General features: G+C 38.3%; 3 protein-coding genes and 1 long non-coding RNA gene across 8 annotated transcripts in view; 3 read left to right on the top strand and 1 right to left on the bottom strand.

Moving 5' to 3' along the window:
• Window positions 1-863, top strand: part of galcb (galactosylceramidase b) — a 15,382-nt gene extending 14,519 nt beyond the window's left edge. For both annotated transcript variants that reach the window (XM_024266185.2, XM_024266194.2), the window contains exon 17: window positions 297-863. In XM_024266185.2, the coding sequence (XP_024121953.1) occupies window positions 297-440 (144 nt within the window). In that variant the 3' untranslated portion in view covers window positions 441-863. The remainder of the gene's footprint in view (window positions 1-296) is intronic.
• A 133-nt stretch (window positions 864-996) lies between these two features.
• Window positions 997-8,800, top strand: ak7b (adenylate kinase 7b). Of its 3 annotated transcripts, none has more exons than XM_024266176.2 (18): window positions 997-1,577; window positions 1,655-1,771; window positions 2,377-2,485; window positions 2,729-2,823; window positions 2,919-3,029; window positions 3,090-3,173; window positions 3,294-3,382; window positions 3,452-3,542; window positions 3,622-3,699; window positions 3,896-4,045; window positions 4,130-4,258; window positions 4,334-4,427; window positions 5,946-6,068; window positions 6,146-6,199; window positions 6,270-6,467; window positions 6,540-6,766; window positions 8,243-8,392; window positions 8,464-8,800. In XM_024266176.2, the coding sequence occupies exons 1-18, from the start codon at window positions 1,506-1,508 to the stop codon at window positions 8,506-8,508; spliced, it is 2,016 nt and encodes a 671-aa protein (XP_024121944.1). In that variant the 5' UTR covers window positions 997-1,505; the 3' UTR covers window positions 8,509-8,800. The 3 variants fall into 3 exon arrangements, with proteins under 3 accessions (XP_024121944.1, XP_024121937.1, XP_024121931.1); XM_024266169.2 differs by having other exon boundaries at window positions 1,655-1,801; window positions 6,149-6,199; XM_024266163.2 differs by having other exon boundaries at window positions 1,655-1,801.
• A 1,902-nt stretch (window positions 8,801-10,702) lies between these two features.
• Window positions 10,703-14,862, top strand: LOC118597999. Its single transcript, XR_004947030.1, has 2 exons — window positions 10,703-12,260; window positions 14,465-14,862. It is a non-coding gene; the product is annotated as an uncharacterized LOC118597999 (long non-coding RNA).
• The window catches only part of si:dkey-288a3.2 (protein phosphatase 1 regulatory subunit 37), a 60,476-nt gene continuing 47,760 nt past the window's right edge, over window positions 14,122-26,837 (bottom strand). For both annotated transcript variants that reach the window (XM_024273504.2, XM_036209922.1), the window contains one exon: window positions 14,122-14,545. In XM_024273504.2, coding sequence (XP_024129272.1) covers window positions 14,435-14,545 — 111 coding nt within the window. In that variant the 3' untranslated portion in view covers window positions 14,122-14,434. The remainder of the gene's footprint in view (window positions 14,546-26,837) is intronic.

The following is a 26,837-nucleotide window of genomic DNA, read 5'->3' as shown; positions in this document are numbered from 1 at the left end:
GGAAGTTTCAAGTGATTTCAGTGAGAATTGTGGGTTTGTCCTTCTTTAACTGAGGGGTACCAACACTTTTGTCCACCACTGTATATATCTAGTTCGTAATTATTTAAAAAAGTTATGTTTTAAAAGTTTTAAAAATGTATTTTTAGAGTGTTCAATAAATTGTTATACTGTTCGGCCCGTGACCCTAAAGTGTGTTTTGGATTTTGGCCCCGTGTGCGATCGAGTCTGACACCCCTGTTGTAGGAAGATGAACTGCTGGGTGATGACAGACATTAACAACGTCCCCTCACCTTTAGGGTCAGAAAGCCTCCGGGACGCTGAACGGAAAGCTGCTGTGGACCAGCAGCGTGCCGGTGGAGCCGCCGAACGGCTGGGCTGCGATCGGAACCGCCTCCTTCGAGCTGGCTCAGTTTGACAACTTCTCTGTGGTGGCTGAGTGATGAGGTCACAGGACCAAGCCAGAATACTTGACCTCTCTGAACATTTGTGTTTCATGGGAGAAACGGGACGTCACTGCTCTACTGTCTTACAAATGATTTTTGCACTGGTTGTTTTTTTATGGTTTTTGCTGCTTTTTTAAATGAATGTGATGAAAAAGTGATGATAAAAATCAAGTGTTTTTCTACAATCACTTTGCACATCGTGTGACCTAACTTGACCTAAATCATGTGACCTTTACTTCTTAAAAGTTGTCAATTTTTTTTTTTTATGTTTTTATTTTTTTATATTTTACTGATTTAAAATGTGTCTTCATCTATAATTCTATGATTGTGTGTGACTATACTTTTTAGGGCCAATTTCTTGTTTTATTTCATTGACCGGTTTAATTCTTTTGTGTAATAAAGAGGTTTTCACCATCAAAAGTGTCAAGATTTTCAGTTATTTTCATGAAAATACAAATTCTGTTAAAACATTACCAGTTTTAAGAAATAAGTTTAATATTTTTTCCCAAATCAAATAATTCTGCTACACAAAATGTATATCCAAACTATAAAATCAGAGCTTCCATTTATTTTGTTGGAATGTAAGGATACCTCATTGGGCCAAAAAGGATTCCGGAAATCAAAAGGTTTTGGACAATGTTTCTATTTTATTGTTTTGTTTTTACTTTGGGAATATTTTTATGAATTTCCTAAAAAGTGTGAATTTTCTAAAAGTGAAATGTAATTTTAGATATAACGATTTGAGTTAAAATTAAAGATTTGTTTGTTCGGTTCAAATGATTTGAGAGGGCGCGTGCTTGTTTTGGCCGGATCCATTTTTTTTTTTCATTTTGACTTTCCACCGCGTCTACAAAAGTTTAAAAGATTAATGCACTATAAAGCATGCAATTAAAATATAGCCACTCTTCTTATGAATTTATTTTTTTAACAGATTAGGCTGTACACGGGCAGGAAGAGCTCTAAAGTCTAAACACCTCGACCTGGTTATGGTCTCTTCCTTCCTTCTGCCTGCACTCCGCTGATAGAGTTCGTCTCCTAGCAACAACACATTAGACGCCAAAGATGGCGGCACCGAAAGTGATGAGAGTTTTCATAAACAACATTGACTCCTTCTCCTCCGGACACATCGCCGAGGTACAACTCAGCAGCTCTGTTGTTATCCCGTGTTTATATCTAGCGCGCGCGCGCACTAACTTAACATTTTGTTTTAGTGTCTGAGTGAGCGCGCGGCTGTCGCACCTGATCAAGAAGACCTTCCGGAACCTGCAGTCCTCCAGGTGGTTGGAACGGCATCTGAGGACGCGCCGCGCGCACTGGAGGTTTATATTGTAGGTGAAATGATCCGAAGTGTAAAGACATTGAGTTAGGACTTAGTCTCTTTTAAATAGTACTGTTTTTTTAGTTGATTTTGGATATAAATAAGCATAACACCAAACTTTATTTACTTTTTTTTTTTTTTTTTTTTTTTTTTTTTTTTTTTTTTTTTTTACAGATATGACCTTAGTGAAATACACTATGGGAGTGAGGCTAAATGATAAAAGGCATTTTAATGAAAGGAGGAAAAAATAAATAGTATTTTGAGAGTCATATAATTATAGGTCATATAATGTTCACCAGAGTTCTTTTTATCATTCTCAAATACTGAAATAATATGCCAACATTAAAACTACTAAAGACTAAAATACTGTTTCAGTAGTGTCACTCTTCCTGCCCGTTACATGCTTTAACTCTTTAACCAAGACAAAAATAATAATAGTTGCGTTGGGGAAGTTAGAAACACAATTAATGGTTACAATATATATATATATTTTATAAATTTCTCTACTTGCAGCTAAAGGGTTAAGTATACTTATGGCTTCCCCACTAGCTTCTGGTCTTTGCAGAAAACACGTCTGTCTTGTGTTTTTTTTAATTTATTCATTATTTTTCATAGCGTCCTAATAGAGAAGAGCTGCTGTTCAAACTGATGCAGTGCGATGTTGTGATCTATAACATCAGCGAGGAGGCGGAGCAAGTGGAGGAGGCCATGTGGGCTGTAACAGGTGAGAATGAGATAGACAAGAGTACAAAATAATACAAATTATTTGTTTAACTTTTGGTTTTTTTCATTTTTCCTTGAGTCATTTGGACTTCTATCTATCTAGTATCTTGTATGGCCACCAGCATCCACAGAATGGAACACACAGGATGACCCTCAGTCTGAATCCTGACATAAGTGATGGTTTTTCTTTTTCCTTTGGAGGCATGAATTCAAAATGACTCCATGTTGTTTCTGTGTCTGACAGCTCTGCACGGTTTGATTGGGAGTTTCTCAGCACCAAAGATGTTTATCCTCATCTCCACAGTCATGACCTGGGCTTCAAGCAAGCCCGTCGATCCCGTCAGTTCCTTTAGAAGTACAGTTTTGTTATCATCAGACAATCTTTTTCCAAAAAAAACATAATATTTCTTCCTCTGTTGTGTTTTTTTTCACAGGATGACCCAACGCTTCCTTTCACAGATGAGATTTTCTGGAGCAGAAAAGCTCACCTGAACTTTGTGCGGCACATTGGCCTGGAGAGGAGAGTGGCCAAAATGGGCAAAACTGTGCGTTCTGGTGGTTTTGCATTGATTGTTTTTTATAGCTGACATTTTGGTGTCTTTCAGAATAGGGAGATGTTCTCCACTTATGTGGTGGCATCAGGACTGCAGTACGGGATGGGAGAACATCTATTCCACTACTTTTTTAAGGTATGACGATTATCATCCTTTTCAAACCATGCCTGTGCCTGTTCATGGATGACCCAATTGCCAGTGTTTTGATGAAGGTCTAAAAAGTCGTTTCTACCACGGCCTCGTATGTTTTTGCAGAGAGCGTGGCTCGGACAGGAGCCTGAAGTTTCTGTATTTGGAGACTGTGATAACGTTCTTCCCACGATTCATATCAGGGATTTGGCCAGGTGATTCTTTGCATAGCAAAATCTCAGCAATTCCGAATGCTGAAACTAACAATGTTCCCTTGTGTTTAGTATCATTCAACATGTGATCCACCATCGGCCCAGGCCGTACTACCTGCTGGCTGTGGATGGTTCCAACAACAGCATGGAGGAAATCATAAAGGAATAAAACCAAAGCTTAAAAGTTTCCTGCGATTCTTCTGCCGTCGATGACGTTTTAGTGTGATGTCTTTTTTCTCCAGGCAGTGGCCTCCACTCTGGGACCAGGAAAGATCCAGAAACGACCCGTTGAGGAGGCCCTTCTTGTACAGGACTTGAGTGTATGCTCCTGTTAACCTTATAATTAATTTGAAAATAAAGTAAAACACCTTCCAGGTTGGTCTGCCTAGCTCACAAAACATGATCCAGTGCAGAAATCAGGTGGCTTTTGATTGTGGCTACCAAACTAGCAGACCTTTACGGTTGGGTTTAAGCCTCTGAAATCCTCATGAACCTCTGAGGAGTTGTCGTTAACAGGCAGCAGACATTGATTTTCTGCTGGTCAACCTGCGAATGGAAGCCGTGTTCATCCGGAAGCTGTTTTCCATCCGCTGGCACTGTGAATTTGGGCTGGTGGAGAACGTGGATCTGGTGGTGGAGGAGTACCGGCAGAGCCGGGGACTGCTGGTGAGCACCTGATGACACATGTGTCCAAAACCAACTCAATACCAACAGGACGCCACATTTACGATTAAACTTCGATTCCTTTAGCCCATCCGGATCTGTGTGCTGGGTCCTCCTGCGGCGGGGAAGAGCACCGTGTCCAAGGAACTCTGCCAACATTACAAGCTCCATTACATCACCCTGAGGGACACTGTGTTTGAGGCCATCGCCCAGCTGGTCAGCTGACACTTCTGTTGATTACTTTTGTTTTCTTTTTTAGTGTTCACAAATTTCATTAATGTTTATTTTCAGGAGGACGCTGTGAATAATCTTAATCCAGAAACAGATGACTCAACAATGAAGGATCTTCTAAACAGCCTAAAGGACAGCACGGAGAACAGCAAAGGTCTACAAACAGTCACAATCCCCTCTAATGCAAAGTTTTTACATCTGAAACAATCAAAATTCAATATCACAAGAGTATACCTATGGCTGCTTCAATGTAACTAAAGGTGTTCCCCAGGGCTAATTCCTGGAGCCCCTTCTGTTTAGTTTAAAAGCAAATGTCACAGACCTACAAAACAATGGAAATGTCTCCCAACCACTGCATAATACCAAATTAAATCTGTTTTGGTTTCTCCAGAGGCCATTTGGGCTTTGCTATGATACAAAATGTGAAGAGGTGTTAAAGAAAAAGGACAAAAATATTGTTTTCTATGGCAGTCAAGCAAATATTACTTCACATTTATATCTATGATAAAGTGGTTTGCTACCTTCTATTATTGAAGTTCAGAGATTCATGACATTTCACTTAAATGATCTACAAATCTTAAGATATTTGTAGGGAAAAATCGATTTGGTGAAATATCACAATATTTCATTTGACAACACTTGTATCGATTTAAAATGCTGACATGAAGATTTTTGATTAATTATTTGTGAGAATCCTTCAAAGTCTGACTTTTGTTTTCCATGTAAACCCCCAACCACTTGTTGGCTGCACAGCCCACTTTGAGCAGCTCTACACCCCACCAGAACACCAAGATCTCCCGAGAACCAGCCTGTGTTAAATGTTCAGAGTTGTTGGTTTAGTCAGCTTCGCAGTTTTTGTTGCTATGAGACATGTACTACTTAGTATGACTTATTTTTTTTTAAGTCATAGTCTTAAAAAAAAAAAACAAGTGAAAAATTGTTCTTGTAGAGTTCTTGGACTATTTTTCAAAATGTATCAAATCGTGAGACTTGTGGATCGTGACATGTATCATATTGCCAAATTCTTGCCAATACACACCCATATTAATCAGTCATTCTATTTGTCCGAATGACCATTCTTGGTCTGATACCGTCTTAACATCTTTCTAATCCACTTCTTTAAAATATGTTTTTTGTTTATCGCAAGTTATTCAAGTTATAAACTGACCAATCAGAGGGGTCTGTAAAAGCATGTGATGTCCAGTGGCTCCACCTCGAACATTTGATTGACAGCTTCTCCCAAGCTGCTTTCAGTAGAAGGAGTGTGGACTTTGAACAAGCTCACTCATGATTGGGGGCAGTAGTTCTTCTAAAAGCGTTACACAGACCAATCACTGTCGACGGGTTTCAAAATGGCGGCGCACGTAACAGGAAGTCACGGTGACGGATTTGGCCTGATTTTGCAAGAGCCGGAGATAAAGCATTTTCTATGGGTGACGTGACACCTTGCTTGTCCAATTATAAAATATGTCTATGGGGTGACCCAGAAGTTCACCCCCAGAATCCGATGTAGAAACCCAACATCAGAACCATGATCCCATCCTACGTAGAAACCCAACATCAGAACTAGAACCTATGGATCATAGAAGAAGAGTTTCGCTTTGTGATCAATGCTGCATACCATGAAACCATAGGAAGTCTCAGGCAGAGCTCTTCCTCACTTTCCTTGCAGATGTTTCAGAGAACCAGCTGAAGGTGTTGAAAGATAAACTGATGTCTAACCCGTGCAGAAACCAAGGCTTTGTTCTTGACGGTTTCCCCAACACCTACGAACAAGCAAAAGAACTCTTTGGTGGTGAGAACCCTCGACACGATGCTGCCGCAGATCTTCAGTATGAAAGAATGTAACCGACCTGCTTTCTGTCTCATCAGCAGAAGAAGACGATGAGACATCCCACAATGCTTCGTTCAAGAGGATTGTTCCAGGTATTGGTTTTGTGCGGATTTTAAAGTTTTCAAGTTGTTCTTTTTTATGCTGCTTCTATTACATCTGCAGAGGTCGTCTTTACTTTGGACGCATCGGACAACCTCCTGGTGGATCGAGTGATGAACCTGCCCGAGAGCGTGGTGCAGGAGCACAAATACCATCAGGAGAACTTTAAGAGGCGGTTAACCGCCTACAGGAAAATCAACGCAGACGAGGAAACAGTTCTCACCTTCTTTACTGAGATGGACATCCCATCATGGCACCTGGGTAACCGTGGAAACTCGACCAATTCTTGTTTGTTGACTTGAGTGTTGCTGAATCTGCTGCATCTCCTTCCAGAAATCACTAGCAGTTCAGAAGCCGACAATCGATTGCTCATCCACAAGATCCTGCAGACGGTGGGTCCTCCTAGAAGTTACAGCCCCTCCAGACGGGAGATAGAGGAGGAGGAGAGGAAGAAGGGAGAGGAAACGATGAAGAAGGAGGCCCTGGAAAAGGCAGAAAAGGACAAGAAGGAGGCAGAGGAGGAGGAGGCCAGGAGAAGGGCAGCACGTTTGGAGAACTGGGTGGGTGATAGAGGGGAGGATCACCGTGTCTCCACAAGCTTCATTCAGTCTATCTGCAGATGACACCTTAATCTTCATGACACTTAAAGCCTCAGGCTATGTTCAAACCAGACATGACACCTTCAAGAACGCAGGTTTTTGGGTTGTCTGGGCCTGTGGAGGGTCCTGTTACTGTTGACTGCAGCAAGCCCGTAGGAAAAAATGTGCATGAGCATTTTCACTATACAAGTAGACTAAGTGGTCTACAACCTTGATACAGTTTTGCTTGTTTTTCACCCCCAAACAGCCCGTATCCTCCCACAGGGACAGTTGTGACGAAGGCTAAACTAGTTTCTACATCAGGGATGTCAAACTCAGTTACACAGGGGGCCAAAATCCAAAACAAAGCTTAGGTTGCGGGCCGAACAGGATAAACATTTATTGAACACTCTAAAACTACATTTTTAAATTGTTAAAACCCTTTTTAGAAAAGTTGTGAACTAGATATATAGTATTTACTACAATAATGCTAGTGTGAATGCTGTAAGCTGAATGTGGCCGCTGGAGATGCTGAAATTGATAGTTAAAAATGGTGAAGCTGATAGCTAAATGGCAAATGGTGTATACTTGTATAGCGCTTTCTACCCTCCTTCGAGGGCCCAAAGCGCTTCACAGTCACAGACCCATTCACCCATTCACACGCACATTCACACACTGGTGGTGGCTCCGCTGCCGAACACTGGCGCCAACCTCCCACCAGAGGCAATTCGGGGTTCAGTGTCTTGCCCAAGGACACTTTGACACATGGGCGGGCAAGGCGGGAGTCGAACCCGCTCACTTCTGATCAGGAGTCGACCGCCCTACCACTGCACCACGGCCGCCCTGAAGCTGATATCCAAAACACCCTAAAACACTTCTTTTTAAAAAACCTAAATTAGCCAAAAACAGCTAGCATGTAGCTGAAATATTACCTAAACTCCAAAATAGCCTAAAAAAAAAATCGGTAAATGCCAAAATAGTCCAAAAACTAGTAGAATGCCAATTTTTAAAACTGTAACTTTTTAACATATTTATGAATAATAAAAAAGGCAGGAATTTTGTTCCAAAATAAATTAACTTAAACCTTAAATAACTTAACATTTTACCCTCCATAAAAATACATTTTATCAAAATTATACAAGTTAGAAATAACATCGGCCCATTAATAAAAATAAAATAAAATGATCTGGAGGGCCAGATAGAGTTATCCAAAGAGGCGCATCCAGCCCCAAGCCATGACTTTGACACATGTTCTACAGTCATGAGATGAATTCTGCCTTCTGCTGGGCTAAAATGAGACATAGACATTTGAAATTGAAACCTTAAAGTTACAATGTAACTGGACCTTTGCTTCATCATCCACATACATGTTGGAACCACACGAGTCATACTAAGTTATGGTTTGTTTGAAACGGTCAGATAATGAAGCGTGCTGTTTTCCCTTGTTTCATGTGTCAGAGTCGGTGTTTGGAAGTGGCGAGGCGACATAAGGAGGAGCCACTGAAGGCTGAGGCCCTGAGCTACCTGAAGAAGGAGGTCATGCCCACGCTGGTGCAGGCTCTGAGCGAGTGCTGCCGACTTCAGCCTCCAGATCCTGTGGACTTTGTGGTACGATACTCGGCTCAAGGAAACTCAGGAGCTTCTCTTGTTTATGACATGTTTTGCTTCTTCTGTTCCAGGCGGAGTATCTAGTCAAGAACAACCCCACTGACAAGCCAGCCTAAAGATTTGATTGTACAAGAACATATTTCTGTTCTGTCATAGTAAAGAAGAGAACCTTGGGCACCACAATGGATCTTCAACTTTTCATCTGGCTGTCCCTGTCTCTACCTGACTTGATGGCGAACAGTTTAAAACCCACTTTGTATTAACTAACAATTCAAATCCTTAAGTTAATAAGTTGGAACATCTTTGCTGAAATTCTAAATGTGTTTAAGGGATGTTTTTCCCAGTTATTTGCAGAGTTTTGTGATGTTCCCCTAAATGTTACATGGAATAAACCCAACTTTCCCTGAAGAGAGCTTCTTCTTTAACTTTTGCCATATTATGGATTGATGATTAAAATCTAAAAACTGAACTTCCTTTTTGATGAATATGATTTTCCACTACAGAAGAAGGCCACACTGGTCAACACTGACATTCAAAAATGAATAATAACTAGAAAAGTTGCATTACCGACAATAGAATAGAATAGACTTTATTAATCCCTTCGAAAATCCTCAAGGAAATTCAGGAAATTAAATAATCCTAGTGTGAATCATTTTTTGCTGAAAGAAGTCGAAGAAAATGCTGAAGCTTTTTGCTGAAAATGGGGAGGAAATTTACTTTTAATGCTAGCCTAAAATTCCTCAGTAAACTAAGTTAGTCAAAACGTTAGCCTGTTGCTAAAATAGAATTTAAACTCTAAATAAGCCTATAAAAACCTCAGTAGAAAATAAATTAGCCAAAAAGGTTAGCATGTTGCTTAAATATGAGATAAACTCCAAATTAGCATAAAAAAACCTCAGCAGATGCTAAATTAACCAAAAAAAGCTAGCTTATTGCTTTTATTGGCTACTAGCTAAACTCTAAAATAGCCTGTTGCTAAAATAGAAGCTAAACTCTAAATTAGCCTTTAAAAAACCCAGTAGATAACATATTAGCCAAAAATAATATTTTAGCATGTTGCTAAAATATTAGTTAAACTCCAAATTTGTTGAAAATTACTGTAAAAGCTAAAAACGTAGCCCTTGAAGATATTTAAAGGCTTTTTGTTAATCTACTTAAAATGTGAAGACCTTCTCATTCATTGGGCAAATTTTGTCAAATATTTACATAAAAAAAACTATAAAGTTTATGAATACCAAAAATACAACAAATAATGTCTTGAACAAGCTCAATGTTTTGATGAAAGTTTTGAAGAGTTTTTACATGTTGAGAATCACAACAAAGATCAACTTTTAATTGTAAAAGCCACGGAAATTGAAGTTTTGCGCCCTCTAGTGGCAGCCAGGTGTAACAGCTGGATCTTCGGTTTCTCTGCTCTGGTCTGTGAGCTGAAACTGGCAACATTTGACCAGCAGATGTCAGTATCCGATCAAGGATCAGAGGAATAGAGTCTCACTGAGGAGGATTTATGTTCGTTTTTTGCGACCTACCAGGTTCATAATGAAAAACTGAAGGTTTTCAGAAGGAATTTTAATGTGTGGAACATTATAAAGATTTTTTTTAGAGTTAAAGATAAAGATTTTAGGGATAAAGATCCCAAATAGGAGCCAAAAAGTCTTATTTCACCCTTTAGAAAAAGAAGACATTGGTTAATGGTATTGTTACTTTTATGATAAATATAAATAAATGAGTCTTTTCAAGCGTTTCCATTTCTTTAGAGGTCTACGCGATTTTCTTTCAAAATAAAAGACATCATGTAGCACAAATGTAGTGAAATGTCAGTAGTGATGAAAATAAATGAACACAAACTACCATTTGTGATGCATCTCAACAAGAAATTTATAAATCTAAAGAAAAAATGAAGAAATTAGAGCTAATGAAGTGACCCTCAGTATGTTTTTTATGACAATTGCAGAGAACAATTTCCATATCTAATGGGACTTTAACTTTAATTTAAGTAAGAAGTAAACTTTCCCTTCTATTTGTAGCTGTACATGCATCTTCCAAACTTTATTTGAGCTTACTTTAGTTGTGGGAGGGGCAGCATCAACTCTAGGGGTTTTTGTGCCACCTCATTTCACAGTTTTCAGATCAAAATTTTTGAAATTGCAAAGAAAATATTGAATATTTGCTTTGCAAACTTTTTTTTTCCTTGCAAAAAATATTTTTGCGTTTGCAAACTTTGCTAACTTTTTCTTGCAAAAATATTTTTGGCAATATGGTAGCACAAAAATCCCTCCATACGACTCAACTCCTCCTTGAAGAGGGAAAAAGCTACACATCAAAGTGTCTTGTCTCTTGAAAAAGATCAAATTTTTAAAATAATTAAGCTTTTATTTATTTTTACTTTTATTTATTTTGTCAAATAGCATTCTTCATTTCCAAAATGACTTTTTTTCATTTTCTGTTAATTTATTAGCAGTTTAATGTAGTTTAGCATCAACAAGAATGTTTCAGTTTATGAAACATGTTATCTTAAGACGTTTTGCATGTAATTCAAAATCATTCGTCATGTATTTTTAGCTTTATTTGCTCCTTATTTGGGTGACTCACACTTTCTGTCAAACTATTTCATTGGTTAAATGCAGTCAGTGTTGGAAATTTTCACTCATTTACATTTTTTAATTGGTCAATTTTTTGATTTTTTTTTTAATAATTATGATTGTTGTTGCAAATGAAAATCTCCAAACTTTTAATAATTCTTTTTGGCTCCAACCACTTCCTGTTGACCGGCCGCAGCGGTCCTGTATGGTAAAGAGCTTTAAATTGATAACATTTTTAACTAATTTTTGACTCTATGGCTACATTTTAAAAAAAAGAAATTTGATTCTGAAAGTGTTTTTATTCTGTTTTTTTAAAATGATGATAACAATGAACTTCTGCTTAGAGTTTCCCTGCAGGTCATCTCTGCTGTCCTGAAGTTTCCTCCAGCTGAAGCTGTGAGTTTGGAGAGCTGAAGTAATAAATCACTGCTCTTCATCTCTGTGTTTGTGAGGGAAACACAAGACAAGCAGAGAGCACCCAGAGGACGCAGCGAGGGGCCGTCAGCCCCCACCGGGCCCCCGCTTCCGGACGGATGGATGGAGGGATCGTGTTGACAAGCGGGAAAGACAAAGAGGAGGAGGAGGAGAGGCAGCCACACGTTCGGCGGGGAGGCTGAGAGCTCCGGCCAGAAACTCATCAAAGAGGTGGAAGCGCCTCCAAGGGCTCAGCAGCAGCAGCAGGACGTGCATGTGTGCGTGCATGTGAGGGAAGCTTCCTTCAACCACAGCAGCTCCTGAACGCCACACGGCGGTGAGTGATGACAGAGCTGCTCCTCTTCTTCTGCTTCAGGTAACTTCACCTTCTCGTCCGCACGCTGCGTGCACGTCACAGCTGCTGTCGGCGCCGCTCAGGAACATTTTTCTGCATCAGCTGCGAGGAGCTTCATGGAATCCAACGGAACGTTGAAGGTTACATCCAGAAGTTTCTCTTGAAGCTGCTCCAATGTGATAGAGGAAAACACCCTGATCATGAAAGAATCTAAAGTCATTCTGGTTTTGGAAGTTCTGCTTTCAAGGAGCCAAACTTTATTATTTTTTTTTATTTTAGAGCTATTTTTTTACATTTTAAGGACTTTAAAAGTTTAAATGAGTGATCTAACTCCTAACGGCTTTGCAGATGAGTGGGCGTGGCCTTTGAGTGGACGCCCGTTGCCCGAGCATCTGCCTCCTCAGCTTCTGCCATCAGGACTGGACCAGGTTCAGTTCAAGGGTTCAGGGCCAAGAACCAAATCTGGGGGCGAGATTGGCTGAAGTTCAGAGGGGAGAGGCGTGTCCGTGGTGATAAGGTGACAGTATATGAGAACCGGACACGATACACCTTCCCCACTCGTGTTCCAAACAGGAAGTGGTCCCAGAAAGCCAAAATCCCAAAGACTTCTATAGAGAAATAGACAGCTATGACTCATTAGTTTCGGGTCGATAAAAATCACTCAAATCAATCTGAATCGATTTAAGCTTAATAGATCAACAATCGATTCGTAGAAATATAGAACGATTTAGCACAAAAAGCTAACGTCCGCTAGCTTGATGCTAACATTTATTGGAATTTCCCATAGGACGGCTAATGCTAACACTTGGTGGGCGTAAACTCACATTGCTAACTAAATGAACATCTTTATAAACATGAATTTTTTCAAACTCTTATGGAAATATTTTTTTAAGTAAGCATTTGTGTTCTAAAGCAGTTTTTTCCTCATATTATTTTCTTCTTCTGGAATAAGTTGTACTGCTATAGTGCACTCGCCACCTAGTGGCCAAACTAAAAAGTCCTCCAGGAGAAGCAGAACAATGTTTACAATGTTAATGATCTGAACATTTTAGTTAGAACTTCTCCTTTTGAGAATCTATGTAACACTGGATGATATTAACAATCTCATTATTTCACTGATACATTTTACAGTATGTGAACTGGATCGGATTAATATAAATCTATTCAAAACAAATAGTAAATTATTCATGTGTTTCTAAACAAATGTATCTAAATGTGTAAACTCAAAATTGAATTGAAAAATCAAAAAAATAAAAATAAATTGATATCAAATCGATCAAGGATCTTGTGAATCAAATCGTTTCTGGAAATGACTGCCCTAGTCCTTATATTTGTCAAAATAACAATTTTTTGCTCTGATGTCTCTTTTTAACATCTTCTTACTAAACCTATTTTTTATTATATAATTCTCCATCGAAGGTTTTTCAAGTTATAAACTGGCCAATCAGATGCCTCAATAGGAGCATGCCCGCTGACCCCCACCTCCAACATTCCAAATGTTTGGTTAATCAGGAGTGAGCTTGCTGGAAAGCCACACCCCTTCCACTAAAGACCAATTCTGACCAATCACTGCTCACTAACGTCATCTGGTTCCAATATGGCGTTATCCATATTACAGAAAAATTTCGACTGAATTGGCTAAATTTTGTTGGAAGAGGAGGTATTTTCTATATGTGACGTCACAGGCACTTTGTCCATCTTTATATACTGTCAAAGGACCCCTCCCAGGCAGGGTGAGATGTGAAGTGAGGATCGTTCAGGTGTAAACTTTGGTTTTACAGTTGACTCCAACAAAATTGCATTCAATTCAGTCGCCATTTTTTAAGCAATTTGGACTCTGCCATCTTGGAGCCAATTACCAGTGAATGTTCCCACTTTGTCTAAGTCTCTAAGAGAGCGTCCAGCCACTTGTAGCCGGGATTTTGTTCTTTCATGACCCAGAGCATGGGTGTGTGAAACTTGTCCTCTACATTGACACATACCCTGGGGAGTGGTGAGCTGCAGACGTCTAAAGTGTTACAGAATTATTTTTTAAAAAAGTTATCAGAGCAAGAATGGTTCTTCTGACCAATAGAATGACTGAGTTACAGCTGTTTATTTCTCTATAGAAGTCTATGGGAATTCAGCTTTATGGTACTTCCTGTTTGGAATGCTGGGGGGAGGGGTCACTCAGTCCAGCTGTCAATCATATGAGGAGGCGGGTCCAGCAGCTTCATCGATTTTATAAATTCTATTCACTTACAGTTCGCTTGAATGAGCGAATTAGTGATGAAAAAAGCTGATTTTTTCAGGAGAAACTGGTGCTGCAATTAAGAACGTTAAGATTTAACTAAAACTTTTATCGGGAAAAAATAGATTTTAATAGAATACAGTAAGAGTAACTGATTTATATTTTTATTGATCGTCTTTACATAGTATTTATACCTGAACTTCATGGAATTTCTTAGAGATTCTTGAACCAAATTGCAGGACATCCTGTTTACATTGAAACAAAAAGAAATTTGAGGAAATCTGTAAAGAAAGTTGACAAAATGTGGTTTTTCAAAGGTCTCAAAAGGTTCTCAGCTGAGGTGAAGTTCTCAGGTTGAGCTGTGGGAACTGCCCCGCCCCTAATCATGTTTATATAGTGATAATATTTTCTCTGAGATGTCCTGAGCTTCTTCCCGAGTGCGAGTCTACCAGCCGTTCCTCTCAGGTCTCAGAGTTCGTCTCCGTTGGGAGGCCGAGGCGGCTGGCGTTAGCGAGGCAGCGCTGCGTGATCTCTCCCTGAAGCTTCATCTGCATCTCCACCAGGAACTCGTCCTGTCGGTCACACAAAACCACGAGACCATCAGAACAGGATTCTCTGATTCACACAGGCAAAAATGTCAAAATAAAGTTCCTTTAACGTCCCACCAGAAGCAGGAGTTAAAGTTCAGTCGGTGCCGTTGATGAAAAGACATTTCAAGATGTTTTTGTGGACGAGGGAGTTCAGGAGAGATGTAGGAGGGCCTAACTCAGGAGTAATCCAGTGTATCCTTCCGCTCGAATATGTCAACACAAGAAATAGGTCCAAGTGTTTATTTTTTGTGCTCTATTGATTATTATTAAAATAATTGTTTAAAAAAATGCAAGAAAAACGAAAAAGAAGAGAACATTTTGGGAAAAATGTGATGTGATTTACTCAGTTTAACAACAAAAATCTCAAAGTTTCAGCTCATATTTTAGATTCAATTTTAAATATTAAAATTTCATTTTGACCTTAAAAAGAGGCATTTATTTCTGAATGGGCTGTGACAGTTAACGCGCTAACGCACGCGATTAATCAGGTAGAATGAATGCGTTAAAATGCATTAACGCCTTCAGGCGTCCTGCTGTGCAGCTGTGAGATCAGCGTAATAAAACAGTCTAAAATAAATGTGAACTTTTTTTATATTCAGTGATTGAGATTTTGTTAAATTAAAGAGATAATATGGTGTTTATTTGTAGTTTTTGGACAAAAGCGATCTTTTGTTTTAATAAGGTGGAAGACGAATGTCGAGCTGTAAGTCGGAGCGAAACAGATCCGTCTGCTATTAGAAATCCAACAGCGAGGAAACTGATCATTATTTTATTCTGGAATGGGGACTACGACAACAAACACTGGTCAACACAAAAATTGTGGAAACTCCGCCCACCGCTGTTACGAGAGGCGAGCAGTCCACCTGAGATTCCAGCCGGGCTGACCGGAAATCCAGATAGATCAAACTTCTACCAAAAACCTTTATTATATTTCACAAACACAGTAAGGAAAATTTATAAGAAAAAGGTGAAAAAAGAAACACAATACCAGGAAAAATGTCAAATAGAAAGCAGTGATTTTAAGAGAGAAATTCTTATTTTTCGGGCTGCCTGGTAGCTGGAGCCACAGACTGAAGGACAGCCACAGAAAGATCTCATCCTGGAGCTGTGAGGTCTGTGGTGCTCCTCTATCAACACAAACTCTTCATATATATGTGGCCCAAAGGAAGCTGGATTTTGCCTGGATTTTTTTTTTTTTTCGTATTTGATTTCAAAAATATGTTAGTTTGTTCACACATTTTATTGAAAGAAGATAGAAAAAAATTAATCATTTTTTTTCCAGATGGAATGTTCTGTTTTTGCATGATTTTATGTCTAGTTTATGAAAACAACATGAAAAAGTTACAAAATAAAGGTACTGTCACATAGGCGAGGTTGTGCTGATTAAAATGAGACCAAATAAGCAAGTATTTAGTAAAGTTGAAAATATAAGACAAAATTGAAAAGTAAACATAAACTGAGTAATAGGCTGTGGGCTACAAAGGGTTAAAATAATTATTAATGTGCAATTTTGATTTCATATTGGGGTTATTTCCAGAGAAGAGTTTGGCAAATAGTTATCTTTATATATATATATATATATATATATATATATATATATATATATATATTTGTGATTAATATTTTTCCCGGTTTGCGATTAATTAGTTATTTTTTAAGCAATTCTTGGCCCTACAAAAAATAAAAAATCTTTTCAGATTTAGTTTTAGTTATTTTTTACTCTTGTTTTTAAACCTATTTATCAAACAAGCTAAAATAATATTTTTCGGTAAGTTTGATTCAATCTTTCCCAGATCACTAATAAAAAGACAAAATAACAATCTTGTTCCTGTGACACACCCTTCCAAAATAAAAGCTCTCGATCCCATTTGAAAGAGCGGCTTCTCTGAATGAAACTTTTCGTGGCTCTCTCCTGCATCCACAGCCCCCCCACCAGTGGCATCAGTCTGCAGCAGAGCAGTTAATAAAGAGATTGATTATGAGGCTGTCAGGAAGTGACAGTTGGACAGTGCTGCTCTGCGTGAACGACAGAGGGCACGCTCACAACGCAGCAGCTCGCCTCACACACACACATGGGCGGCCGCCTTTGCCAACAATGAGGGTAGGTGAGGTGGAGGAGGATGTGGAGGGTGGGGGTGCTGGATGGGTGAGAGGTGGGCATGTGGAGAACTGAAACCAAACCTTCTGCTGGTGGATGAGCTTTGTGTTGCGTGCATGTGTGTGTCTGTACGCTGGTGTGTAGGTGGCGGTGGGGGGGTCAGAGTTCACACCACCGCCTTCTGCTGGGGGAGACGAATGCCAGCGACGGCAGACCCCGGAGCCAAAGGGGTCAGAGGAGGTTCAGGAACACACCTCCATCTGTCGGCGTGCTGCGCAGACACACACGTGAACGCCACAATCACGGACACACAAACCCGCGCGGCTGATCTGAGTTTGTGTGTCTAAACTTTTCATTGATTCTTTAATTTAACCCCCAGATTGTGAACAGTTACCAGTCCGTGGGTCAATTAAAGGTGCAGAATAAGAAAAAAAAAAAAAAAATTACCCAAATTTTTTCCACTTTTTTCATTATCTGATTCTAAAGGAAGTTTTATTTTGGAAAACTACTGGATTCCCTCCGCCTCATCCAACTCATTCCTGACATATGTCAAGTCGTTCGGTCACATCACGTCGAAAACCTTTTTTATAGCATCAACCGCTTAATTAAAACCCACAAGTTAGCAAAATTAACAAAAAACTATTTGGAACTTTTATTTTGTTAGAGAAGAGGAAGCAGAAGTAGAGCCTTCCACTTCAAAATAAAAGAAAGCTGCTTTTATGTTTAGATTAGAATTTAGATTAATCAAATAAAACAATTTAAAACAATTTCTGCAACGGTCCACAACAACTAAAGTTTATCCACAAGAGATTTTGACATAAGAATCTCAGCACTGAATGTTAATAAAAAACCAGTGATGGAATGGACCAGGGGTCTGCAACCTTAGTTTATACTTGGAAACTTTAGAAAAAAAGACAATGACTTTTATTGATGACAAAATAAAAGATATGCGTTTTTTTTTTTTTTTTTCTCCCCACAGGATTATTTCAATTCAGCAAACGGAGAAAAAAAAAAACGTAATGTCAGCAGTGACAAAAACAAAAAAAGAAAGTTTCTTTTACCCTTTGCAATGCATCTCGGCCAGGAATTTGTAAATCTAACAAGCGAAAATTAAATCAGAGCAAATAATTGACGCTATATGTATCTTTCTAACCATAGAACACATTTAAAAATCCAACAATTTGTTCAAATCCGCCTCATAATCCAGTGCCCGAAACGTACCAATTCTGGTTTTGCTTACTGATTTTCTGTGCTACAAGGTACACAGAAATCTTTCAAATGATTTAGTTGTGATACAGTGTCCTTTCATTACTTTCAAAATAAAACACTTTTTGCCTTTAATTTTAAAAAGAGGCACAATGGAGAGGTTAAAGAGCCACTCTGGAGTTTCAGGTTGCAGACCCCCAGAGTAGACCCTCCCATTAGTGATGTATAAAGATAGTGAGATATTAGTAAATAAAATTGTCAAGCTTTAAAGAAAAGCATAACCAGACTGTTACTTCACAAACACCACTTAACAGTTTGAGTCATGGAATTTTAAAGAATATATGTTGAATGATTTAGGATTCATAGACAACACTCAAATATGGGACAATATCTCAAAAATTGGAACCTTTACTCTGCTGATAGGAGTTAATATCTCAAAACCTTTTTTTTCCCCATTTCTCACTATGAATAACAAAATTATCACATTTTTTGGTTGTATAGGAAAATAAAAACAATTTTATTTATTTTCTCTATTTATCCAGATTTTTCAATATATTTAAAACAGACAAGACAGGAAAAAAGTATCCTTTTTTATCCTTTATAATCAGGTAGTTCTAAAAAAATGTTATTACCGTACCTCTAAAAAGTTTATTTTTGTCAGTGATTTCAAAATATAAACCTGTTTGACAAACTATTTCTTCTAGAATCATTAGATTAAAATTATGTCCTATAACTTTGTTGATTATGTCTTAAATCTAATAAAAATGTGCACTTCAGTGTCTTAGAAAACTTGAGGATGATGTGATAGAACCTGATAGTGATCCAGTCTAATCAGCTAAACACCTGTAAATGCTTTTAAACTGTTTCTCAGTTTAAGTCAGTAGAAGATATGACATTTTTAGGACGACAGATGTCAAGATTGAACTCATTTAGGCGGTTTTCCAAATCAAAATGTGGACGTCCATACCTTTAAAAAGTGATTTGATGATGCCAAAATAGGTAGTGTGTACTAAAATATATATATTAAAGAATAAAATCCATAAACTGAACTAATAAAAGCATGTATTTAAGAACAGAATGAGATACCATCCACACAGACCTTGACTCGCTGTGTTTGTTCTGGAGATTTTCTAATAATTAGAGCGTTAACAGGAGCTCATTTTTTACAATGTCACCCCAACGATAACAGTTAATCTGTTTGAGGCTGCGTCCCGGCATCTGTGCCGCGTACTTTCTATGCTAATGTATGTAAACGACGGCTCCAACGCCGTCTGCAGCGTGGCTTTGTCTGCCGTTGCTTCTTCAGGCCTGATCGACGCTCGTTCACCTTAAACGTGGAGGCGGTCGAATCCTGAACTTCAAACGCGCACAGGACGGTTTCACGGCGAGTTCAGGTGAAAGTTTTGACCGTTCTCAGGGACAGATTTGGAAAAAGTTGATGACTTAGTATAGAGTTCGATTGTAGAGAGATGGAAGAGAAAGTGTTTGAGCAAATACACAAAAATGGTTAAAGATAAATTATGTTTGGCTATGAATATATCAAAAAAACTTCCATTTCTAATTTGATTAAAGACTTAAGCTTAACTTTGGATCAAATCAGTTTAAATAAAAGAAAAACAAACATTCTAGTTGAGTTCAGCACATCTGCATGGTTTTTAAACTCCCTTGTTTAGGATTCATTTTCACAAAGATGTTTGTCTCACTTGTTTTTCTAAAAAAACAGAACTTTTTGGTGCTTTCCAATTTAAATATTTAAATTACATTTTAAAACAAAATATAGGAGCTGGGGTCAAAGTTTTGCCAGTTCTGTTTCTCTCTGAGGTCAGAAGATTTTATTTTATTTTTTTTTTTTTAAAGACAGCAGTTTATTAGCGTATGATTCAGTCAAACTCATTAAAGGACAATTTATGTATATTTTTGCATCTTTTTGATGAGTTTCTTAAAGTTTGTTAGAAAAAAATGTATTTCAGGTCAAATTTTACTGGAGATATTTTCACATAGATGCTTTTTTTAAGCCACATAAACACTGATCAATACAGCATTTGAGTGGGGGCTACTGTAACTATTTGTATGGAGTAGAAATTAGTTTTTAAGTTTGTACAGATCCTCATTTGTACACCAGGTATAGTTATTTAAAAAAATCATCATTTAATCAGTCATTTAAAAAAATGATTTAAAATGCTTAAAATAATTGAATTTCAACAAAACGTATCTATAAATATTGAGCATTTGGGTATCGATCAGATATGATCCAATTCTGATTAATATCACCGATATTGTTATAAATTGCTGTGAATGTTTTTTTTTTATTTGTACATTTTCATTTTCTTACTTAAAACAGAATTAGGACAATATTTTCAATTAAATGGAAAATAGCTTATTAAAATAAAAACTTCTTGAAATTAGATAAAAAGTGTAGAAGTGAATGAAAAACAGTCAAAAGAAAGCAGTAATGGTGAGGCACTGACTCAACTGTGTCCTTTCTGCTGATACAGAATAGTTTCAAAGAAATATCGATATCTGCGGGTCAGTATTGATCCAATACCAACTCGAGATTGATACTATCGATATTTTGGATCGCTCCTCCCATCACTAGTACAAATGTTAGTGTAAAATTTCTTGTGTACATATCACTCATTTTATTCATCTGAAATAAGAGTAATATTTCTACTGTTCAGAATAAGAAAAATGTTTTTGTACAAACTTAAAATACTGTACGAGAATTTTAAATTCATATTCGTCATATGATTTAAGGCACAGACATTTTTTAGAACAGAAATTTAAGGAATAAAACCATTAACCCTATTTTTCCTTAAAAATAAAATTACATGGAAAATACTACAAATCAAAGTGATCACAGAAAATGTTTCAGATATTTTTCTGTTACGCTGATGTCACTATGGGTTATAGGCTACAGAAAAGTGGTCCTGTGGTGGAGTGTCCGCCCTGAGACTGGAAGGTAGTGAGTTCAAATAAAGCTTGAATTGTACAAATGATTCTAAAAACAGTTCCTGATTGTGGTGTCTGCAGTTCACCGCTCCCCCCGGGGATGGGTCAAATGTGGACAATTTAACTTAATCTTTTTTTTTTTTCTACTTTCCAATTAGATCCATTAATCTTCTAAAGCTGTTTTAAGCTGTTCTAGTTTTAATTTAAAAAGAAGCAACAACATTTCTCCTGCCCAACTCAAAAGGCCAGCAGCATTAAGACCACCTTCACTTGCTGTTCCGCACTTCCAGCTTTCAGCCTGCAGATGTCACTGTTGTACACCGAATGACTGTTCCATCTGATCTGCCAATTTGATGCTGATGTTTTATAGAAAATGCTCAACAGATGGGCAGTTCTGGTTTTTGGATCAGTTGAATCTGTAGATCAGTTAAAAATGTTTAGACAAATTTTTTTTTTTTTTTTTTTAATTCTGAAAACTTGCAGAGAAAAAAACCCCAAAAAGATGGAAATCTAGTGGTGAGACCTGGTCTTGAAAACATCACAGAAAACCTTTAAAAATGTTGCTCTTAAAGCATCATTTGAATTGTGATGTGCAGGAGCTGTTTGTCTCTCACAAAGCACGACTGTCTGAACAAATCTGTGCATTTCCCTGCTTGTGTGTGTCCTCCACCGACACACACATCAGGTTTGTCAGGTGGTGCAACTTCCTAATCCGCCTGCTTAAGTAGCAGCAAGTGAAAACAAACACTCCTTCAAGAGATTACAAAGAGCCAGAGGCTGCTCATTATCAGAGGAGACCACAGCCGAGACCCCCGGCCAGCTCCGCCACCACTCCGCCTCTTCTGAAGCACATCCCCTCACCTCTCCACCACCACCTCCATCGTTTCCTCTTCCTCTTATTCCCCAAGATGACAGCACATTATACTCCAACCTGCTTTAATTCTATAATCCCAGGTCATGACCCAAACAGGCTGCAACTTCTGAAAGCCAAATCAAACAATTATTCTGCTGAGAGACATCATTTGAGCTCTTAATTCATCTGTATTTTCTATCTAGAATTATTCTACACAGAACAGTAAAAAATATGAACATTTCCTGCTTTAAGCTTTTTTTAAAAAAAGGGATCCCAGAGCCACAGATTTATCAGAAAACATGGTCACAAATATGATATTGTGCAATTTATACCAACTAAGCAGTGAAGGAAAGCTGCAGAAAAGCTTCTGCAGATGTCAGATTTTTTGATTATTTTCTGTTAGGGTGGAAGTTTGGCACCATTTTTTATGTGAATCAGACTTTTTATATACATAGACAATAAAATATGTTAAATTGCATGAAATATTCTGCAAGTTTACAACTGTGAAATGGTCAGTTCTTAAAAATAATTATCTGCAAACATGTTTAAATGATGAATTTGCAAATTAAACTTTGCCTGACTGAAAAAAAAGAAAAGTTTGTAAAGAGGTAAAGAATTAATTTGTTATCAGTGAAGTTGTTAAGGAAAACCTGTTCATTTTCTTTGCAGAAACATATGAAAATGCTCAAAAGCACTTCCTCAAAAAGATGTGAAGATTAATTCATTTTTTAATTTTTTTTATTTTTCCATATACATAAAAAAAACAACAGTTGTTGGACTGATCTCAAAACTCTTAGATTCTGAAATTTAGATTAATAAAGGAATTTCAACAGCATAAATGACAGATTATACATCAAAACTTCACAAAACAAAGCCTCTAGAGATAAGACAAATGAGAAGCAACGATCAGAAAACCTGGGACTTAAATCTTCTTGAAACTAATTAACAAAAGCAGAAACAGCTGCTTGATTGGAAGCTGGAACCTGGAGTGAAAACAGAAACTGGAGAACCCAAAAGAACATGAAGGCTATGTCCAAATTCCCACCCTGATCCCTAACTACTAATAAAAAACAACAACATATATTAAAAGCAATTTTGACACCATGCTTACTACTTTTTTTATTTCTTCTTTAAACGCTGGATATGACGTCACGGATTTCACAAAGTAAAATTCTAATCAATATGAACAGGGTCGGCCCTAGGCATAGGCGACTTAGGCGGCCGCCTGAGGTGCCATCTGCTGGAGGGGGGGGCCAAATCATAATGATTATGTGCACATTTATTTTCCTTTTTTTTTTTTTTAAGTTTGAAGCACCACTCATTTCATTTTAAAATAAAAACTTATAATTAAAAACAGTAAATAATATAACACAAAAGTTTGATGTAATCAATAACTCTGCAGTTCAGCGCCCCTCCCTTCCGGTTGCTGCTGCTATGCTGGGTTGGGGGGACAAGAAGGGGGCGTGGTGTTGCCGCTATAAGTGCTTCTTTAAAACTTTAAGGATGAAAAAGGGAATAGGAGGAAACATGGGCTCAAAGTTGAGGTTTGTCTTTTATTTATATAAAATTGCTCGGAAATTCAGTCCTCCCTGCATTCATGCTCGAAAAAGACAAGTTTAACTAGCAATCTAGTGTTTTTTTTCTTCTACACCTTTAACAGTTGAAATTCCTCTACTTCCCCCTTGGACATTGCCTGATTGGTAGTGCAGTCAGTTAATGCATTTGGCTCTAAATGAAGAGTATCCCAGTTCAAGCAGCAGGCCCCAAATTCATTTCAAGAAACGCAGAGTCAGGGCTAAATATATAAAATTTTGCGACGTCTATTTGTGATTCCACTGTGTTTTGATGATGAAAATGTGAATGGTTTACTTAAAAATTTTAACACATTTTTATTCACAAAAAAATCTCGACTAAATTTCATTGTGGTGCACGTTAAATTTTTTGCAAAAATTTCTAGTGCACCCAATTTTGGAATTGTAGATTTAGACAGTACTACAAAATGGCAAACCCTCTATATACAGTATATATTCACACACACACATAAATACATATATATATATTAGAGCTGTCAGGCGATTAAATTTTTTAATCGCGATTAATCTCATTGTCCATAGTTAACTCGCAATTTAGGAAAAAAATGTGTGCTTCGTGGAATTTAGGAGTTCTACATTAATTATGAAAACAAGAATGGCAAAATTAATAGTTTTCATCAGAAATACTTTATTTTGTAACATTGTATTGAGATAAACTTTCTTAACAATAAAAGGCTGTAACATAAAATGCCTAACAAAAGCCCAAGTGCAAGTGAAGGGCATTTTAAATTCAAAACTTCAATCAACATTCAGTAAAATAAAATAAAAAACATCAAAAATCAAATTTCCATAACACTTTCATGTTCATTTTTTGTCAGGACCAAATCTTTTCCTCCTCTGCTGAATCATTATCATTTCCAATGACTTTAGTTTTTTTTAAAACATTAAAGACTGAGAAAAGTGGGATACAGTGTGGATAGTTTGACAGTCTGTTACTGCCGCCGCGTTCTCTGGCTGGAGCTCGATGCAGCGACGTGTCCAGCGGAGCTCACGCCATGAATATGCCGGAAGAACAGACGGCTATGCTGGGGCTGGATCACGCTTAAACCTCCAGAACATTTAAAACGTCCCCCGGTGAGCTTGCTGTTTGGAACGTCGGGGGTCCGCAGTTCTCGGGACGCGGCGCCGGACGCGAGCCGGTACCACCAGACGTGGTACTGGATGCGAACCGGAGCCGGGTTAGAGTGCAGGAGCTCTCCAGGTCCTAGCGCCGGCGGGTTCTAGCTCGCAGCTCGGTGGTTGGAGACCCGCCCGTGATCAAGTGAGAGCAGCCGGTGAGTTGGAGGGCGGGACGCCCGCGCGCACGGTGTGGAAAGGCACGAATGAGAAAGTCCGCGATTAATGCGTCAAAAAAATTGTCGGCGTCAAGCGCACGTCAGATTAATGCGTTTTTAACGCGACAAATCTGACAGCCCTATTATACATATATATATATGTATATATATATATATATATATATACACAATATATATATATATATTGTGTATATACATATATACACAATATTAATATATATATATATATATATATATATATATATATATATATATATATATATATATATATATATATATACATATAGTATAAAGTGCACTATACAGCGCATAGTGAAGGAATTTAGGAATTCAGACATAGCCGGGGCCGGTGGTGGAGTAGCGGTAAACCTCTGATAGAAAGATTGCAGATTCGACTCCCGCCTTGTTGGCCAAGACCCTGAACCCCACATTGCCTCTTTTGGAAGGTTGGCGCTTTTGTTCGGTAGCAGAGTCTCCACCAGTGAGTGAATGTGTTTGTGAATGGGACTGTGACACCGAAGGGCTTTGGGCCATTAAGGAAAGTAGGAAAAGTGCAATAAAAGTATACACCATTTACCATAGCTGAAGACTGAAGTAAAGCACTCACTTTAGATGTGCAGCTGATCTTCTGCAGGTCTCCAGCACAGCTGTAGATCTGTTTTTGCATTAATTAAGCAACTTTACCTGCAGGACACTGCAGACATAAATTCTGGGCTCAGCAGAGGTGAACTGGGGGACGGCTGCACTGAAGCCTGAACTACCGGTTTGGACTTCCTGTCAGCGCCTTCATCAGTGGTCCGGCATCATGGGGAAGAACAGGGCAATCGGCGTCTTCTGCCAACGTTGCCCAGGAGCACTAGAAGCAGAGGAGTGTGTATCTGACCGCTCCGACAGAGCGGAGAGGGGCTGGCATCTGCTTTAATAACGCTGGCCTCCCCTCCGCGTGACCCTCTCCCCGAGCTGTGGAACCAGCGCCATCACTGGAGGAGAGGTGTCAGAGGTAACAGCTGGCTGCGGCCGCAGCATCATGGTCGTGGCGTGACCACGGCTTTATTGGGCGGCGTCCTGAACTCCAGCTGATCCTCTCCCAGGGTTCCTGTCACACTGACGTCTTCATCGCTAAGCTGAGCCGACAGGCCGGGCCTGCCAGCCGCTGGAGGTGACAATGAATCCAATTACCTCCCCTCCATGGCGCCCGGTCCAGACTTTGGGTGGAGGAAGGAGCGCGGGATGAGGAGGGGGGCGGTGGAGATGGAGACGAGTTGATGCTCCAACATCAGAGTGACACTCTCAGCTTGTTCCTGGATGCATTTTTACGCTGCCAGACTCTGAGCAGACTTAGATCGCTCTGTCTACACAACATCTTCTCATGGTTGTCTGTCTGACCAAATACAAAGTCTAAATTGTAACTTTTTTAACTAAGACAGATTTTAGTTCTTGAATATCTTTCAGATTTCTCATCGATCTGGGAGAAAATAAACTCTCTAATCGGAAACATTAACTTTCATCTTTATCACACTCCTTTCAAGATGTAAAGATACGTCAAAACAACCCATGGTTAAAATGTACGATTAAAATAATAAATAATGCATACAAATACACAAAAGCACTTTTTTAGTGATTAAAAACAGGAAATTTAAGCAATTTGTTGCTAAATAAAATGTATTTGTCATTTAAAATAAAAAAACAGGATACTCAATATATGTTAATAAAGTTAAAACCAAAAAAATTAAAAAATAATAAATATGAAGAATCACAATTTATGAGAAGCCTAGCCAGGTTTAAAATGTTTGTGTCAGTTGGATGAAAACTTTTTCTGGAGTCTTTTTACTATCCGGTGTTTTTTTAGTAAGTAAACTTTTACTGCTTTATGAAACTAATTTGACTTAAACTCTAGACCAGCACTATTGCACACATTTTTGCATCCCTCATTTACCAGAAATGTTTCCTGTTGTTAAACAGTTATAGTTTTTCGCTGCTTGCAATTTTTTAGCTAGTTTATCCTTTAAAGTCCCACTTTAAAGGATCATCTTTTATCTACTGTATTTTCAAACCCTTCCCAGTGACCTTTTAAATTTGATTATGCTATTTTAACAAAAATTTAAAAAACTCATGTAATTTTCTAGGACAGAGCTTCTGCAGAGTGGCAGGTGTTATATAGAAATTTGATTCAACGCCCCCACCCCCCTTCCCTTCCCCATTGCGGAGCAGAGCAGGGGACTCGTCACTTTTCCAGCATATTTTCTATATTACAAATATAAACATGTTTCCTTCTACACCT

Source organism: Oryzias melastigma, linkage group LG22 (genome assembly GCF_002922805.2).
Source record: "Oryzias melastigma strain HK-1 linkage group LG22, ASM292280v2, whole genome shotgun sequence".
NCBI classification, from domain to species: domain Eukaryota; kingdom Metazoa; phylum Chordata; class Actinopteri; order Beloniformes; family Adrianichthyidae; genus Oryzias; species Oryzias melastigma.
This window is presented reverse-complemented; position numbering and strand designations above follow the sequence as displayed.

What these genes read in the sequence shown, in the direction of transcription:
- ak7b (XM_024266163.2), top strand. Translation starts at nt 1,506, where the DNA reads ATGGCGGCACCGAAAGTGATGAGAGTTTTCATAAACAACATTGACTCC. An exon ending in AGCAAAAGAACTCTTTGGTG is followed by an intron (nt 6,069 to 6,145) that starts GTGAGAACCCTC and finishes CTGTCTCATCAG; the next exon opens with CAGAAGAAGACGATGAGACA. An exon ending in GTTCAAGAGGATTGTTCCAG is followed by an intron (nt 6,200 to 6,269) that starts GTATTGGTTTTG and finishes TTACATCTGCAG; the next exon opens with AGGTCGTCTTTACTTTGGAC.